The sequence below is a fragment of the Podarcis cretensis genome, assembly GCF_951804945.1.
Source record: "Podarcis cretensis genome assembly, chromosome: 12".
Classification (NCBI taxonomy): Eukaryota; Metazoa; Chordata; class Lepidosauria; order Squamata; family Lacertidae; genus Podarcis; species Podarcis cretensis.
This window is the reverse complement of record NC_137181.1, coordinates 29164759-29179083: the sequence shown is the minus strand read 5'-3', so window position 1 is coordinate 29179083 and position 14325 is coordinate 29164759. Positions and strand designations below refer to the sequence as shown.

General features: G+C 42.7%; 1 protein-coding gene across 9 annotated transcripts in view; it reads right to left on the bottom strand.

Annotated features, from left to right (window-relative positions):
• Positions 1-14325, bottom strand: part of DYNC1I1 (dynein cytoplasmic 1 intermediate chain 1) — a 240409-nt gene that overhangs the window by 105317 nt on the left and 120767 nt on the right. For all 9 annotated transcript variants that reach the window (XM_079948171.1, XM_079948163.1, XM_079948167.1 and 6 more), the window contains one exon: positions 1663-1752. In XM_079948171.1, the coding sequence (XP_079804297.1) occupies positions 1663-1752 (90 nt within the window). The remainder of the gene's footprint in view (positions 1-1662; positions 1753-14325) is intronic.

Genomic DNA, 14325 nt, shown 5'->3' with positions numbered 1-14325 from the left:
AAGCCTGCTTGCTTAGCCTGCTGGTACCAAAGGCATGCGTCAAAGTGGGGAAAATTTGCTAAATGTCAGTTTAGATGGATGGATTTCACTAGTGCCCCTCCACTCTAGTTACTAGTGTTGAAGGTTAAAATAGGGAATGCAGGAAACTGCCTGATATCTGTTCAATTTGTCCCTTTGGCCTAGTATAGTTTTCACTCTCTCTTGATGGCTCTTTGTGGTCTTTGTGGTCTTTCACATCACCTGTCACCTTAAAAAAAAAAAAACCACTTTGGAAATGTCAGGACTTGGACCTTAAAGCTTTTTATGGCAGTGAGATGAAGAGGAAAGGTCTTCTGAACCATTCATAGTTGTGTAGAAATGGAAGTCATAGGAGGTGTTAACTGGCACCTATTGAATTTATTGAAGGAGGCCCATGGCTCAATGGTGGAACATCTGCTATGCCTTAAGAGGCTTCCAGGGTCAATCCCTGGCATCCCTGCATATGCCTGGTTGAGAAACCCTCCCTGAATCCCTGGAGAGACACTGCAAGTCACTTTAAATGATACTGAGCTAGATGGAAAGATGGTCAGTACACAGCCACTTCCTATGATCCATCAACTGTCAAAGGTGCAGGAGCCCTGCCTTCTTTGGAACATAAGAACGTAAGAAGACCCAGCTGGATCAGGCCCATGACCCATCTTATCCAGCAGCTTGCTCTCACAGTGGTCAATGAGATGCCCTTTGCCTCTAGCCACTTTCTATACGCAAAACCTTACTGAACTACAGACCATCCCCCCCGTTCACTCATTCTTTCCACCTACCCACATGTAATTACCCTTGTGCGAGGGGGAGGGGATGGGGGTGAGTCCATTGGGATACCCCCCTGCCACAGTGTCCCCATTCCTGAAGCTCACCCCTCCCCCTCTCAAATAGGCATCCGTAAGATTTAGAACCTTGATCTTCCAGGGTTCTTAATTACGTGGAGAGCCTATTCAAGGAGGGCAGGCTCTCTATTGTAGCTATTCAGCCCCCAACATATACATGGGGGGAAACAACTGGATGACACAGGGGGGCTGCCCTGCTTAGCTGACCTCCCTATGTCTAAGTCACTGCCACTGGGGAACCCTTGAGAGTCAGTTCTCTATAAACAATGTCTATATTGATTACATCTATATCCTGTCTTTACTCCAAAGAGCTGATGCTAGTCTACATGGTACTCTCTCTCCCTCCCCCCCCCCCATTTTACCCTCCCAAGAACCCTGTGAGAAAGGCTAGGCTGAGGGACAATGACTGGTCTAAGATCACTCAGTGAGCTTCATGGCTGAAAGGGATTCGAACCTGACTCTTCTCCATCCTAATCTGACACTAACCGCTACTCTGCAAAGGGCTTCTTGACTTCTGTCCAAGTAAAAATGCGTCAAGACTGCGTTCCTCTAACCGTTCTTTGGCTGCAACCCTAAACATGTGTACTAGGAAAGAAGTCTAGCTGAACTAAAAATATTTAGGGCTGGACTGTACATCTATTCTTAGACATAAGAGCCCTAAAGGTCTGCAGAGGTCACAAGCAATGCAGTACCAATGTTAAAAGCAAATCCTAGAAAACAGTAATTTTCACTTCACCTGTTGGCACACTGCGCATGGCAGTCTTTGGTAGATGGTTCAATAGTGTCCACATCTACGTACCTTCCTTCACGTCTTGCTTCTTTTCTTGAGTTTCTATCTCAGAGTCATTCTGTGCTTTTGGTTCAACTAATTCTTCATCATCTTCATCCTCTAAAGAGAAAAGAGAAAAGAAAGGAGGAGAAATTGAGGGGGGGGGGAATAAGAATTCCAGGATATGCCAAGATTTTCTTCAATGCCACTTTTGTGCAATAGACAAATGGAAAAGCAACAGCAAAAGTGTAGCATTATTTGACTCTACAGAAAATGTAGATAGTGCTTTTATTCACAACTCTTTGACTACAAGTATCACTTGTTCAAATTTCATTTATCTGTTTTTTTCCTACTTTTTATCTTGAATAGGGACTTCTCAGTGGTGTTTCCTACCCTATGAAATTCCTTTTTAACAGAGAAATGGCTCCCTCCTTTGGTTCGTGCTTTTAAGAATGTTTTAAAAACTTATTTTGGCTTTTAATAGAAAGCTTTTCTTGCACAAGCTGTTGCTAGGGTTTCTGTTGGTGTTTCGCTAAATTTTATTAGCCGGCTGTCCTATTGAGATTCGGATTGTATGTTTTAAGCTTGCCGTTTTTAATGGAATCGTTTGTTAGATATACTTTTAAATATGCATTAAAACAGAACTTGTTTTTAAATAGATTTTATGAGGAACGGGGATGGGACAGGCTTAGTGAAACCATTAAAAGTGCTGTCACCTAGCCCTACTCAGTAACAGCAGTGGCTAGCAGGGGGGAGTTGCATTGTTTTACCAGGCTTCCTAACATGGAGGTCAGTGTCAATAACCGAAAGCAGGGGAAGTGGCAGGAAGGTCAGTGCATTGCAAGTGCAGTGGCAGGAGCATATAATTGGCTCTGCTGCTGCACCCACACTGTGCCAACCTCCCTGCTGCCTCCCCCTCCTCCTCTTGCTTACCAGCAGCACCTTCACATTGGAAAGTAATGTAAGCAATGGAACCCTTCCATACTCTATAAAAACCACACCTCTAAATCAGGTGAGACTTGCACTGCAAACTCGAAAATGGCTGCAAACCATCACTGGGGACTGGGGAATGGGGCTACAACAGGGAAGACAAAGAAACGCAATGGTTTGGGCAGGACGATGGAATTCTCATGAGTGAGCCAACTCTAAAGGAAAAAGACTCCTATGAAAAACTCTGGAGTGTCTTATACAATTACCTGTTCATGCCCAGTTGAGTCTCTGGAGTCACACTGCTCCAACAACAGCCCACCAGGCCACATCACAGCAAATTATTTTTGAAGCTCTGCAAAGTTAGAAAATCCGTTTGTGATGTGTGCCGGCATGGTGGTCTGCTGTTCAAAGAAAATAACCCTAAGGCCGCAATCCTACTTACTTAAGGAGTAAACTCCCATGAACTATGCATGATCTGATTTGGAGTGGACGTGCATTGGGTTAGTTCATTAATTCTGTGTGAGAGCTCTTGGGTGCTTCTAAGCTTTCTGGAGGTAAGTGTGGTCCTTGCATTTGTTCGGTTATTTGCCCACCAAAGTCCAGAAAAATAGCTTGCAAATATGCTGAAGCAGAAGTATGAGAGACGTTGGCTGCCATAAATCTGCAAGATATTCTTGAGCTAGTCACCTGTTCCATTCTGTTCCCTGCAGCAACTTTCCATCTCGGATGACTTAAGCTTGACTTTTTCTCCCCAGAGGCATCTTTGCAGCCAGCAAAGCGGAGCGGCAGGGGGAGAAAAAGGCATACGCGTTTCAGCTTGGCAGCTACCCTACTAATGGGACACCTGTTATTTAAACACCTCATTTCCAATTCAATTCTCACCAGATTAATTTGTCTTTTGACCTACAAGGAAGGGTTAAATAGAATCCTGACCCCCAGGTCAGATGCCACTGGCAAGCAAACAGGCATGGCACAGTTCTGAAAAGTCATCACCACTCGATTTGGAGAACGCGGCAGCCATGAGATGCATTTGGGAGCTTTAAGAACAGTTCAGCATTAATACGAATTTAATGAGCGCTGAAAATTGACACATGTCAGCTACCACTAACAGATGTTTCACTGGCCTTTCTTGACCTATGCAAATCTCTCCACTCCTGCTTCTCCTTCTCCCAAACCCCACTCATGGAGTCTTCCTTTTCCTGTCATTTGTGTCGCGGTGGTGTTTGCCTTAAGCTACAAAGGGCCTGAACATCCAGGTCAATGTACAGCTCCACGAGGGTGATGAAAAGGACCCAAAATGAGAAAAAGCCACAGAAATCAAACTGACCAGCTAGAAGCACCCATAGGGCACAGTTCGGGAGGGGAGAAGGATTGCTTTCCGTGTGGGAGGTGCCAGGTTCAAAACAATGCCCTGACGTGCCCAGTTCAAAACAATCACAAATAGAAAGTCTACTGCAGGCGTAGGCAAACTCGGCCCTCCAGATGTTTTGAGACTACAATTCTCATCATCCTTGACCACTGGTCCTGTTAGCTAGGGATGATGGGAGTTGTAGTCCCAAAACATCTGGAGGACCGAGTTTGCCTATGCCTGGTCTACTGGGTGGGTGGACGCTGAGAACTTGAAAATTCTCTGCCTGTCTAAGTAGAGAGAGTACTGGTGCAGATGGACCAAAAACTCTGATTCTACAGCCAGCAACATCAGATGTTCATATATAACTCAGCGCCTTCTTGAGCTCTGATTCGCACAGTGCACATGCATGCATGGCAGTAGTGTGGATAGTAGCTATAAAAGTAGGAAATTCACGCAAGCAGTGAATGCATAGGTTAGCACTGAGCTGCAGGTCTCAACACAAGAATCGGGCCTGACTTTTCACACATATCCAGAACATGTGTGTATGGAAGGGAAGGCCATGGAAGGCCTTTGTCCTCACCATATTCACATCCGTTGGCCTACCAAGCTGTGGCAACATCGTATGATAATATACTGTACTTCCTGTCAAATAGATTAAAGTAGTTTGCATACTGAAAATCAAGATATTGCTATTAATAACAATATTAATAATAATATTGGTACTGTAATTTAAATAATAATAATAAATTTTATTTATATCCCGCCCTCCCTGGCCAAAGTCGGGCTCAGGGTGGCTAACATCAGATACATAACATTAGCATAAAATCAAACAATAATTAAATTACCTCCTAAAAAAAGTATGTGAAAGTTTTCAGTGTGCAAGTTACTTTACTTTCCTCTCCTTTATCTGACAGAAAGTCTTCTGGTTCATTAGAACTTATTTCCAAGCAGGTTTGCAAGAGGAAAATCTGAGTTGATTTTGATGTATAGTTTGTACACAATCTGTTTGGGGGGGGTTGGGGGGGATTCTAAAGTCATTTCCATCTACTTGCTTGGCAATCATTTATCCAATGTGATTGGCTTTTTCAAGTTAGCAAACTTGTGACCATTGTTCTAATTTGTTGAAAGTCTGAAATGCATATATTTTTCATGGCACGTGAACCATTTCTCTCCCTGCTGTGATTTTCCATGGGGATTGGATCTCATAAGTGAAGCATATTTGTGTGCATTGGTAATAGACCTTCTTTTATAACTTGATTTTGAGTCATTACCAAGAGTCTCCCATATCTGCATATACTATCCATCAGTTGGCTTTAAGTAATCCTTAATATGTTTCTGTTCAAAATGGGGAGGGTCCCTGGTGGCCAGAACAATGCTCCTATTTAAACTACATGCTAGAGATTCTTCTAAGAGACCTGTCTGCCTTTCACTTCAAAGGGATGGATTTATAACCAGGTTTTCATCTCTAAAAGAAGAAACCAACTTCCTATACTGCTTTCTAAATTGCAACCAAGCTTTAGAAGTTGCAGCTTATTCCAGTGCAATCTGTTGCAATATGTAGGGAGATACCCACAAAGATTTCTAGATGGTCATCTGCCATGGATACTTTAGATTCCTGCATTGCAGAGGGCTGGATTAGATGACCCTCGAGATCCCTTCCAACTCCACAAATCTACGATTCTGTGACTCTGTAACCCTATAACTGCTCCTATTATTCCACACACATTTCATAGAACTCAGACAAGTCAACAAACAATGGGCCTGTCAGGAGTAAGCATGGACCAATGGTACCAAATAGTATGGGAAACAGCCTTACTAGAAAAAGTAACCAATAAACTGAAACTGACACAGGGACAAATAGAAGAAGATGCCTTCACCCCGGTATGGCTCCCCTTTACCACACACACAGCCCAACAAGACAACGACAAAAATCCACCAACAGCATACAAGTCAATATGGCTAACCTGGTCCAAAACACCCACCCACCCCACTCACACTCACACACGAAAACAAAGACCACCACAGCCAACCACAAATGAACAACCGCACCCTAGGCCAACCCCAACCTCTCTCACTACCAAAGGAACACAAGTGAACAGCAGAGAACCTGCACAAGCAACGCTGACACCAAACCCTACATATAGTAAGCAAAATAGAAACATCGCTACCCGACCCCACCCCCACCCCACCCATCTTCCCCCCCTCCACCTCTTTCCCCTTTTCTTCTTAATGTCTCAACAAATGAAACTGATTTGTTAAAATGTTACATGGGGGGGGGGAATATGAGAGAGAGACATTGCACACACTTTTGTAAATCAAGAAAATCTTTAATAAAATAAAAACAAACAATGGGCCTTCTAAGCTCTTTGTTCCAGAAACCCACGATTGCTCCTTTGTCCTAAGCCATGGTTTGTTTTCATATTACATGCAAACTTGGCCAAATTAGGCTTGGTGCTGATCATGGGTGTTATAATGACACTTTATTATCATATGGTGTTATAATGACACTTTATTATCATATGGAAGTGGCTAATATGGGTCCTTACCTGGATGGGGCAAGGTCAGGGCTGCACAAGCACACCAGTCAAGTCAACCCAGTGCTCCTGCCAGCCCCATCCAGGTAAGTGGCAGTGATTCCAGTGTCAGGAGGGGGGCTCCACAGCACCAACTCACCATACCAGCTGCTCTCACTACCATATAAAGTGTGAACAAAAGACATGGATGTAGCATGCACATGTAAGCAAGCTACCAATCAATCAAGTTCCTTCACGGAAAATGCATAGGTTCTCAATTACATGTGTCTGACGTTCAGCTTCCTGTTTCAACAACAGAATGACACCAATGGCTTCCCATAAGGCATAAAATGTAGAGACTTCCGGGTTGGCGCCCCCGGCAATGGTGGAGCTCCTCCGATCGGGAGGAACTTGCTTCGTGGAAAGTTGGGTCTGTACCGCCACGGCGAAGGTGGAGACCCATTGAAATCACAGGTGGAAGAAGCTTGTGAACCTGGGGTTTGGCTGGCACCTTTTGCGCCTCCCCTACTCACGGGGAAACCCTGTTTTGGGGATCCGGAGCGACGTGGGGTGAGCGACGCGGTGTTTAGAATTGACCGCTTGTTTCACGGAGTGAAGCCGCATTGCTGTTGGCGGAGAGCGCTGACTTTTTCTTGTGGACAATTGGATTTTAAACAACAACCCGTGAGTAAAACGGAAAATTGGATCTTTAAATATCTTAATTTGGCATCGAACGGGGAAGGTTCAAAACAGGAAGTCCGCCTTCCCCTTTTGTAAATAGATTGAAGCAAAGAGCTTACAAGTTAAGGTCTCGGAAAGCCTTATGTAAGGATTAAACTTCCATCAATTGAAATTATTAGACCCCCCTTGGAAGCAGGAGAAGAGGGGGGAAATTTTGGACTGTGTATCCTGCAGGAGAGAGTGATTAAAATTAAATTACCACTGCTCTGTACCTGGGAACAGGCTCCCAGTTATTGACGTTTCGGGAGAGTTCATTGACAGCGAAGAGAACGGATGTTGACAGTCAGTTAAATAAGAGAAATATATTGTTTCCATTGTCCGCTTCTGCGTTTAAAAGGGAGGAAAAGTATCTGAAAATTGAAATTATCTTTACTTTTTGATCTGTGTTGGAAAAGATTGATACAAGTGGAGACTGTTCCCCTCTAGAGGGAGCTTTTGAAACTGTTACAAGAGTGGAGCTGGGAAATCTCCAGCTGCTTGATAAGAACTGTGAGAACTAGAGATTGACCTTGGATATTCAAGAATGTCAACAGGAGAAGCCTTATGGACTGCATTTTCTAAGATAAGCCACTTGTTGGAACAGCTTCATAAAAAGATGGATGCTATGACTACTAAAATTGACATTTTGGAACCAAAAGTGAGCACCAATACAGAAATTATTCAGGATTTGGCACAGGAATCTATTTCAACAGGACAAATTGCTGAAAAGGAGAAGAAGAAAGTTGCTGTTGTCGAACCTAAAGTAATACAAGGGGGAGCCTTAGCCTTACAGAGGCAAATTGAGGACTACAAGTTGAGGCCCTTTATGACTGAGACTAGAAAAAGTCAGATTTTGAAGATCGGAGCCTGGCCTGGACTAGAAAAGGAAAGTTGGAAAGATCCCTCCATGCAGGGATTAACTGACTTTTGGAATATGGACTTGGGTCAGGAGGAGATTGGAGTTCTGGGGGCCTTTGGATTTGGAGGAATTTTGAAACATGCCCGGAAATACTTTATGGATCCTAGTTTTAATTATGGAAATCTGGCTGACCTGTCGAGAAGGAATAAAAGTATCGTTGGATTGGAGTTTCCCCGAGATCTGCTCTTTAGCATCAAAGAATATGAAGAAGACTGGCAGAAGGGACGTGGAAAAGAGTTAAGAGCCTCGGACATAAGATCTCCAGGTTGATGGACAGTATGGAGTTGACGGAAGTGGCTGGTAGAGTCCGAGACTGGGGAGAGGAGATGGTGGAAGAAGATTGGAAATTTAAAGTCTATATATAGAAATATTGTAAAGTTAAGTAGTGATAGAAAAATGTTGGAAGGAAATTTTATGGCTTTAGCTGAAATGCTATAAGGAGTTAAGCTTAAATAAGTATACTAATTTTAATGGAAATAAGATTAAAAATATGTTAAGACATTTATATGATAGAAAATAGAGAAAGTTGGAAAGGAATTGCTGAAACAATTAATGGAAGAGGAATACAAAGAGGGAGGTGAGAGGAGGTCAATGATACAAGGGAATGAAAGATAGAATATGGAAAAAGTACGATGTATGTTTTTAAATTGTTTTTGTTTGGTTTGGTTTAGTTTATTGTGTTAGTTTAATTTGTTAAGGTTGTGTTTTGTATTGTTTATGTATTGTATTGTTTTTTCTCTTTTTTGTTCTTTTTTTCTTTTGTCTTCTTTCTTCCTTTTCTTTCTTGTAAGCTTTAAAAGTAATAAATATTATTTTTTTTTTTAAAAAAAAAGCATAAAATGTAGGGCTGCCTTAATCCACTTACTATATCTGAATTTTAACTGTGTCCCCACCAGCCTAACATTTGAGATAAGTATCACTTCAGCACTAAAATGCCCTCTTCCAATTCAGTTACACTACAGGAGAAAAATGAGAACATAAAGGGGAAAGAACATTAATTATCAAAATTACATCCCTCTTATAAATTCCTTGAAAACAGTTTTCATGCTTCTTCTGGTGGTATGCACACCATGAACTACACTTATTTCCCCCTCCCCAACCCCACCGTTAAAAATAAAAAAAGTATTTTCATTGGGACATGTGGTTTTAGTTTTTATGTAGTTGCGCTCTCGTTGTTCAACCAGTTTACTAAGCGGCTAAATATTCGTCTAAGATTTATGTAAAGCAGACCCCCCTCATTGCTGATATATGCACTACCAGCTCAACAGCTATGGCATCTGTTGCTCCCTGGAGTTCGAGATTTACACCTCCTTGGATTTGCACCTCTGAGGCTAGTTAAGAGATCATAACTCCTGTGTATGGTTTTATGTATCAAGAGCCATGCTGAATTAGACTGACAGCACCATGTTTCAATCGGTATAATTACAAATGATCCCCCTCCCTTATTAATAACACACCTTTAAAACAATGGTATGTTAGTAAATCGAAACAAACTATGGATCTTGCGCTGTGAATTAGGGCTGTGTTTGGTGGGTTAGGACGGCAAAAGTAGAGTTGGCTACAAGACCAAGAAGCTGTGGAAAGTTAGCAGAGAGTGGCTTTTGCAAAGGCTAGAAGTGGGAAGGGAGAAAATGGGTGCTCCTTAGCTTCCACAAAAGCAAGTGTCTTTTGGAAGTTTTCATTTATTCATATTGCAATTATATCTAACGTTTCCTCCAGAAAGCTCAAAGTGGCATATTCAGTTCTTTCCCCCCCCTCCCCATTTTATCCTCACAACAATCCTGTGAATTAGGTTATGCCAGGAGAGTGTGACTGGCTTAAGGTCACCTGCTGAGCTTCATGGCTGAATGGGAATTTGAACCCTGGTCTCCCAGGTCCTGATTTAACAGCCTAACCAGTACACTTCACTGGGTCTCCATCTTCAAGATAAATAGAGGCCTCATAGAAGCCTCCAGCTTGGTGCAGCCTGGAATCTCAATTTGGGCCCCAAGTTAAACCCATCTGGTGGCCAACACACCCATTCTAAAGACCATCATCATCTTGCTTGACCTGAGACACGGTGCTATTTATTATATTTTTATCTGCACAAAATTCAGGCTGGCACATATACGATGCCCCTCTATGTTACCCTCAGTGATATAATGGGACATTTAAAAAACAGTCCCCACAGTTCCCATAATGCTCTTGGAGCAGTGCTATCTCAGGTGTGCTCTGTGGGAAATTCAGGAAACAGTTGAGAATATATATGGCTGGATCTAGACTAACAGTGCAGTTCTAATAATGACGTCTCAGTAGTAAATCCCACTGAATTCAGTGGGGCTTACTTCTAGTAAGGAGAGGTAGGATTGCAGTTGTAGACATGATTAGGGTAGATCCATTGAACTCAGTGGGACTTATCATGATTAACTGAAGTTCCAAGGATTTCCATGGATTTATTCTAAGTAAAACTAAGTCTCGATGCGATCTAGAGCTTCAAGCAGAGAGATAGCTCATTCTTATGCACACCTTACCCTAGTATATGCATTTTTGCACACATCACGGGGCTAGAGAAATACACTGTGAAATTCAAAGAAGTGCACATTTTGAAGGGTGGCTGTGTTTCGTTTCACATATTGTTTTGGAAAGTGCAAATAAGGTAAGTTTGCCTTTCAATGTGAACTGAAACCACTTTCTTCCCCAACCCTATCTGGCACCACCCCAAAGCCTGTAAAAAACGCACCAAGTACTTCAGAATGAAGTCGCAAGGTGGAACATATTTATGCAAAAACAAAACAAACAAACCCCCAAACCATGTTTACATATAGTTCATAAATTTCCACAATTTCCTCTGAGTGCAGAATTTGTTTGCCCAATGCAATATTTGGGATCTCTGGATGCAGAATGCAAAACAAGCCAGTCTATTTGCAAACAGTTTACTGAAACATTTGCCATGCGTTGCCTTGTTAAGTCTCTCACAAAGTTAAATTTGCTAAACATTACTCTCTAAAGGTTACCGTATGTGCTATTTCTGGCTTGTGGATTCTCAGGCCTCCTGGTGTAGTATTTCTCATTTCCATCTCTTGGTTTTTTAGCTTCACCACTGAGCGCTGATTTTGTGTTTGCAAGTCAGCGTTGTTTTCATTGCACTCAGCCACTGCCCTAGAAAGTCAGGTCTTATTTTTCCATTTTGTGACAAATGATGGAGTATCGCAGCCAAATGGCAAAGGGAAATGCCTCTGAACGTTTTGTTTATGATTTTTTCTTCTGGCATCTCATGATGCCCTGGGGCTGGCAAAGCCATCTTCACGGCCTCCCTGGCTACAAGTTGTTGTACTGGTCCAACTATTCCATTTGGGATAATGCTGCAATATAATTATTTTCCTACTAATTAAACATGGAGGGCAGTCTGTATTTGTTATGGAAGTAATCTGTCTAATCCCAGAAACGAATTTTCCTTGACCCAAGTGAATTTTGCTTGGTTGCAGCAAGAGTCTCCGCGTTCAGCATCCTTTGGCTATCGCCAGTCTAGACCAGCCATATACCTTTCTTCTAGAAATGTTTTTAAAGTGTTCATTAAATCCCTGAGCTGAAAATGCAAATAAACCTATAAAAGCTGATCAGGCACAGATTGTCTTTATAAAGAAACTCAGATAAACCTGATTGCTTGACCAAAGAAACAGGAAGCTTTCCAGAAACAGCAAGCCCTCCTATACTTCCACCTGCTCAGGAATCACCAGCCTAGAAAGTTCTTTTTAATGGGGCTGCAGCTATGCATATCAGTGCATCAGAAGGTTGTCAGCATCCTGTCCCTTCATTAGGCGTCCATGGTTATTTATTATTCATATTATTTCACATCATTTATGTCACTTGATTGTAATAAAACCTCAAGGTTCTGCACTTCACATTCCTTACACAGCATTCACTGAGACTTGGGTATTGGTGAGGCACTAGGGATGAGCAACATGCCATTTCAATAATGCTGAATATGTGTTGCCGTGAAACCACATCAGGACCAAGCGCTGCAGAGTCTCCAGCCTTGCGCTAATCGCCCCCACATGCTTATAGGAACAAGGGATCCAGAATATTTGTCCATCTAGTTCAGAATTGTCTATACAGTACTGACTGGCAGCAGCTCTCCGTGATTTCAGGCAAGACAATCTCAGTCCCAGCCCTACCTGGAGATGCCAGGGATTGAATCTGGGACCTTCTGTATGCAAAGCAGATGTACTACCACTGAACGACAGCCCTGCGTGCCTGAACTTACACAAACCTGAGAATTCTCACATCATTGTGCTCTTGACCTCAGAACTTGTACTCCAAGATGTAGCATTTTCTCAAACTCTTACCAGATGTATTTGACGGCCAAGCAGCTCAGTGCCCACGTGCCTTTCGTTGCAATGCCAATCAGTACATGCCAATTGGCGGAACACAAAGATGGAGGACTGTTGTCAGGCCAAATGCTTCCTAGAGCCAGCTGGATGGTTTTCAACGGTCCTAGTTTTAAACCCAAAGTAAGAGGTGCCAAAACTCATCAGCTTCAGGATCATACAATATTTTGTCATGTTTCCAACTCCACCAGTCACCATGCCATTCGTTCATTAGTCATTGTAGCTGTCGTCACACAATCAACACAGGGGACAATACAAATAGAGAATATAGGAAACCTGGCTATTTATTTATCAGGAGATCTCTGCTTTGATCCCTATCCACACTGAGTCGTGTTTGCCCTTGCTTTTCCAGACAACTTGGGACACGCAGCTTGGCGATTGAAGCTTTTCCCCACTTAAAGAATCCGTTGTGCAAACTGATGCTTCTTAGGGCAGCAGACTTTTAGACCCGGGAATGCTTATGGGGATGCTTTTGGGCATGTGTGTGGTGCCCTTCCCAGAGCTCTCACAGTCATCTGAGTCAAAGGGTAGAAGCTTCCAGGGCAGAGGGCACGGCTTCAAGCTCTCTTGCACCTCACAGTTTAGACTAAGCATCCGACGGGCCCTGAGCTTGTATGACTGCTTTGTAGTACATGAATGTGTTCCTGCCCGCTAGCATTTAGCACTGGAGTCTGGAAGCATTTCTCTTGGAACTGACTCATAGAGAAAGAATGGTGATCTCAAAGTCGCACAACAAAGCAAGAAGCACAGTGCAAAAGCAGGCTGTCCAATTCAGCCCATGAATATAGAGTGTCTCTATAACTCTAGGAAATACGAGCGCAGCTTCTGTTTGAGACTTGTGTGTAACGGAGTAGCCTTAGAGAGAGAGAGAAATCAATAGGTACACTGTCCTTTGAATGGTTTCAGGAAGATGCTTTAGTTTCAGTAAACGTTAGTGCTGAGCCATTGAGAACTTTCAGCTCAAAATGGGGGTGGGGGGGATGAAATTGCTCTGAGTTGGCTAATTCATGCTCTTTCAATGTTCACTGCTGCGCGCATGCCACCTTGCAAATTTACGTCCTCCTTCAGTTTGCATTGGGCTGCTCGTGAAGCAATGGGCAGCGACAAAAGAGTGTGTGTACCGTTTCCTTCTTCCCGTGTCGCAGCTAATGAGGACCCCGTCGCATTAAGACAGTCAAGACTGTCTCTGGCAGAACGTGTTGAGCCAAGGTGTTTGGGCCTGCATAAAATTAAGCCACAAGCGAAACACTCATTTCTGACAGAAGATTTATAATAGGAAAATCCCAGCAGGAATGAGGCATTAGAATCTCCCCCCACTTCTTGGGGTTTTTTCCATAAACTTCACCTTGATTTAGTATCTCAGGCAAGTAGCAGGAAAAGCTAGCAGCAGAGGTAACCCTATCATCTTTTCTGCAAACAGCACCCTTCCATTTTCTTGGCTTCCTCATGCTGCTAATGTGAATTCAAATCATCTGTGTTTAAGGTTAAACCCAATGATTGACAGAGCTTTGTAGTCGCAGTCCAAACTGAAGATTATTCAAGATATCTATCAGTTATTACTACAAACCCAGTATGACATTCAATACCTAGAGCGAAAATTGTTTTTAACAGTGTAATGTCTGAATCTATTTTGGAGAACTATTTTTAAATAAGGAACTAAGCATAACCAGGTGGCTAAAATCCAAACACAGATTTTGCATCTGAGGAGGAACAGGGAGGGGAGATACAAACACACAGTTTGAAAGGTGTTCCTTGCAACAAGACCTCAGTGGAAGATACAGGGAAGCAAAGGAGGAGGGTTTCATTTTGATTCTAGGGTACGTAGTTTAACTTCAAAGTTAGGAAGAACCTTGGGACTGGAACTTGCTTTGAATTTCACATTAATTTCTAAGG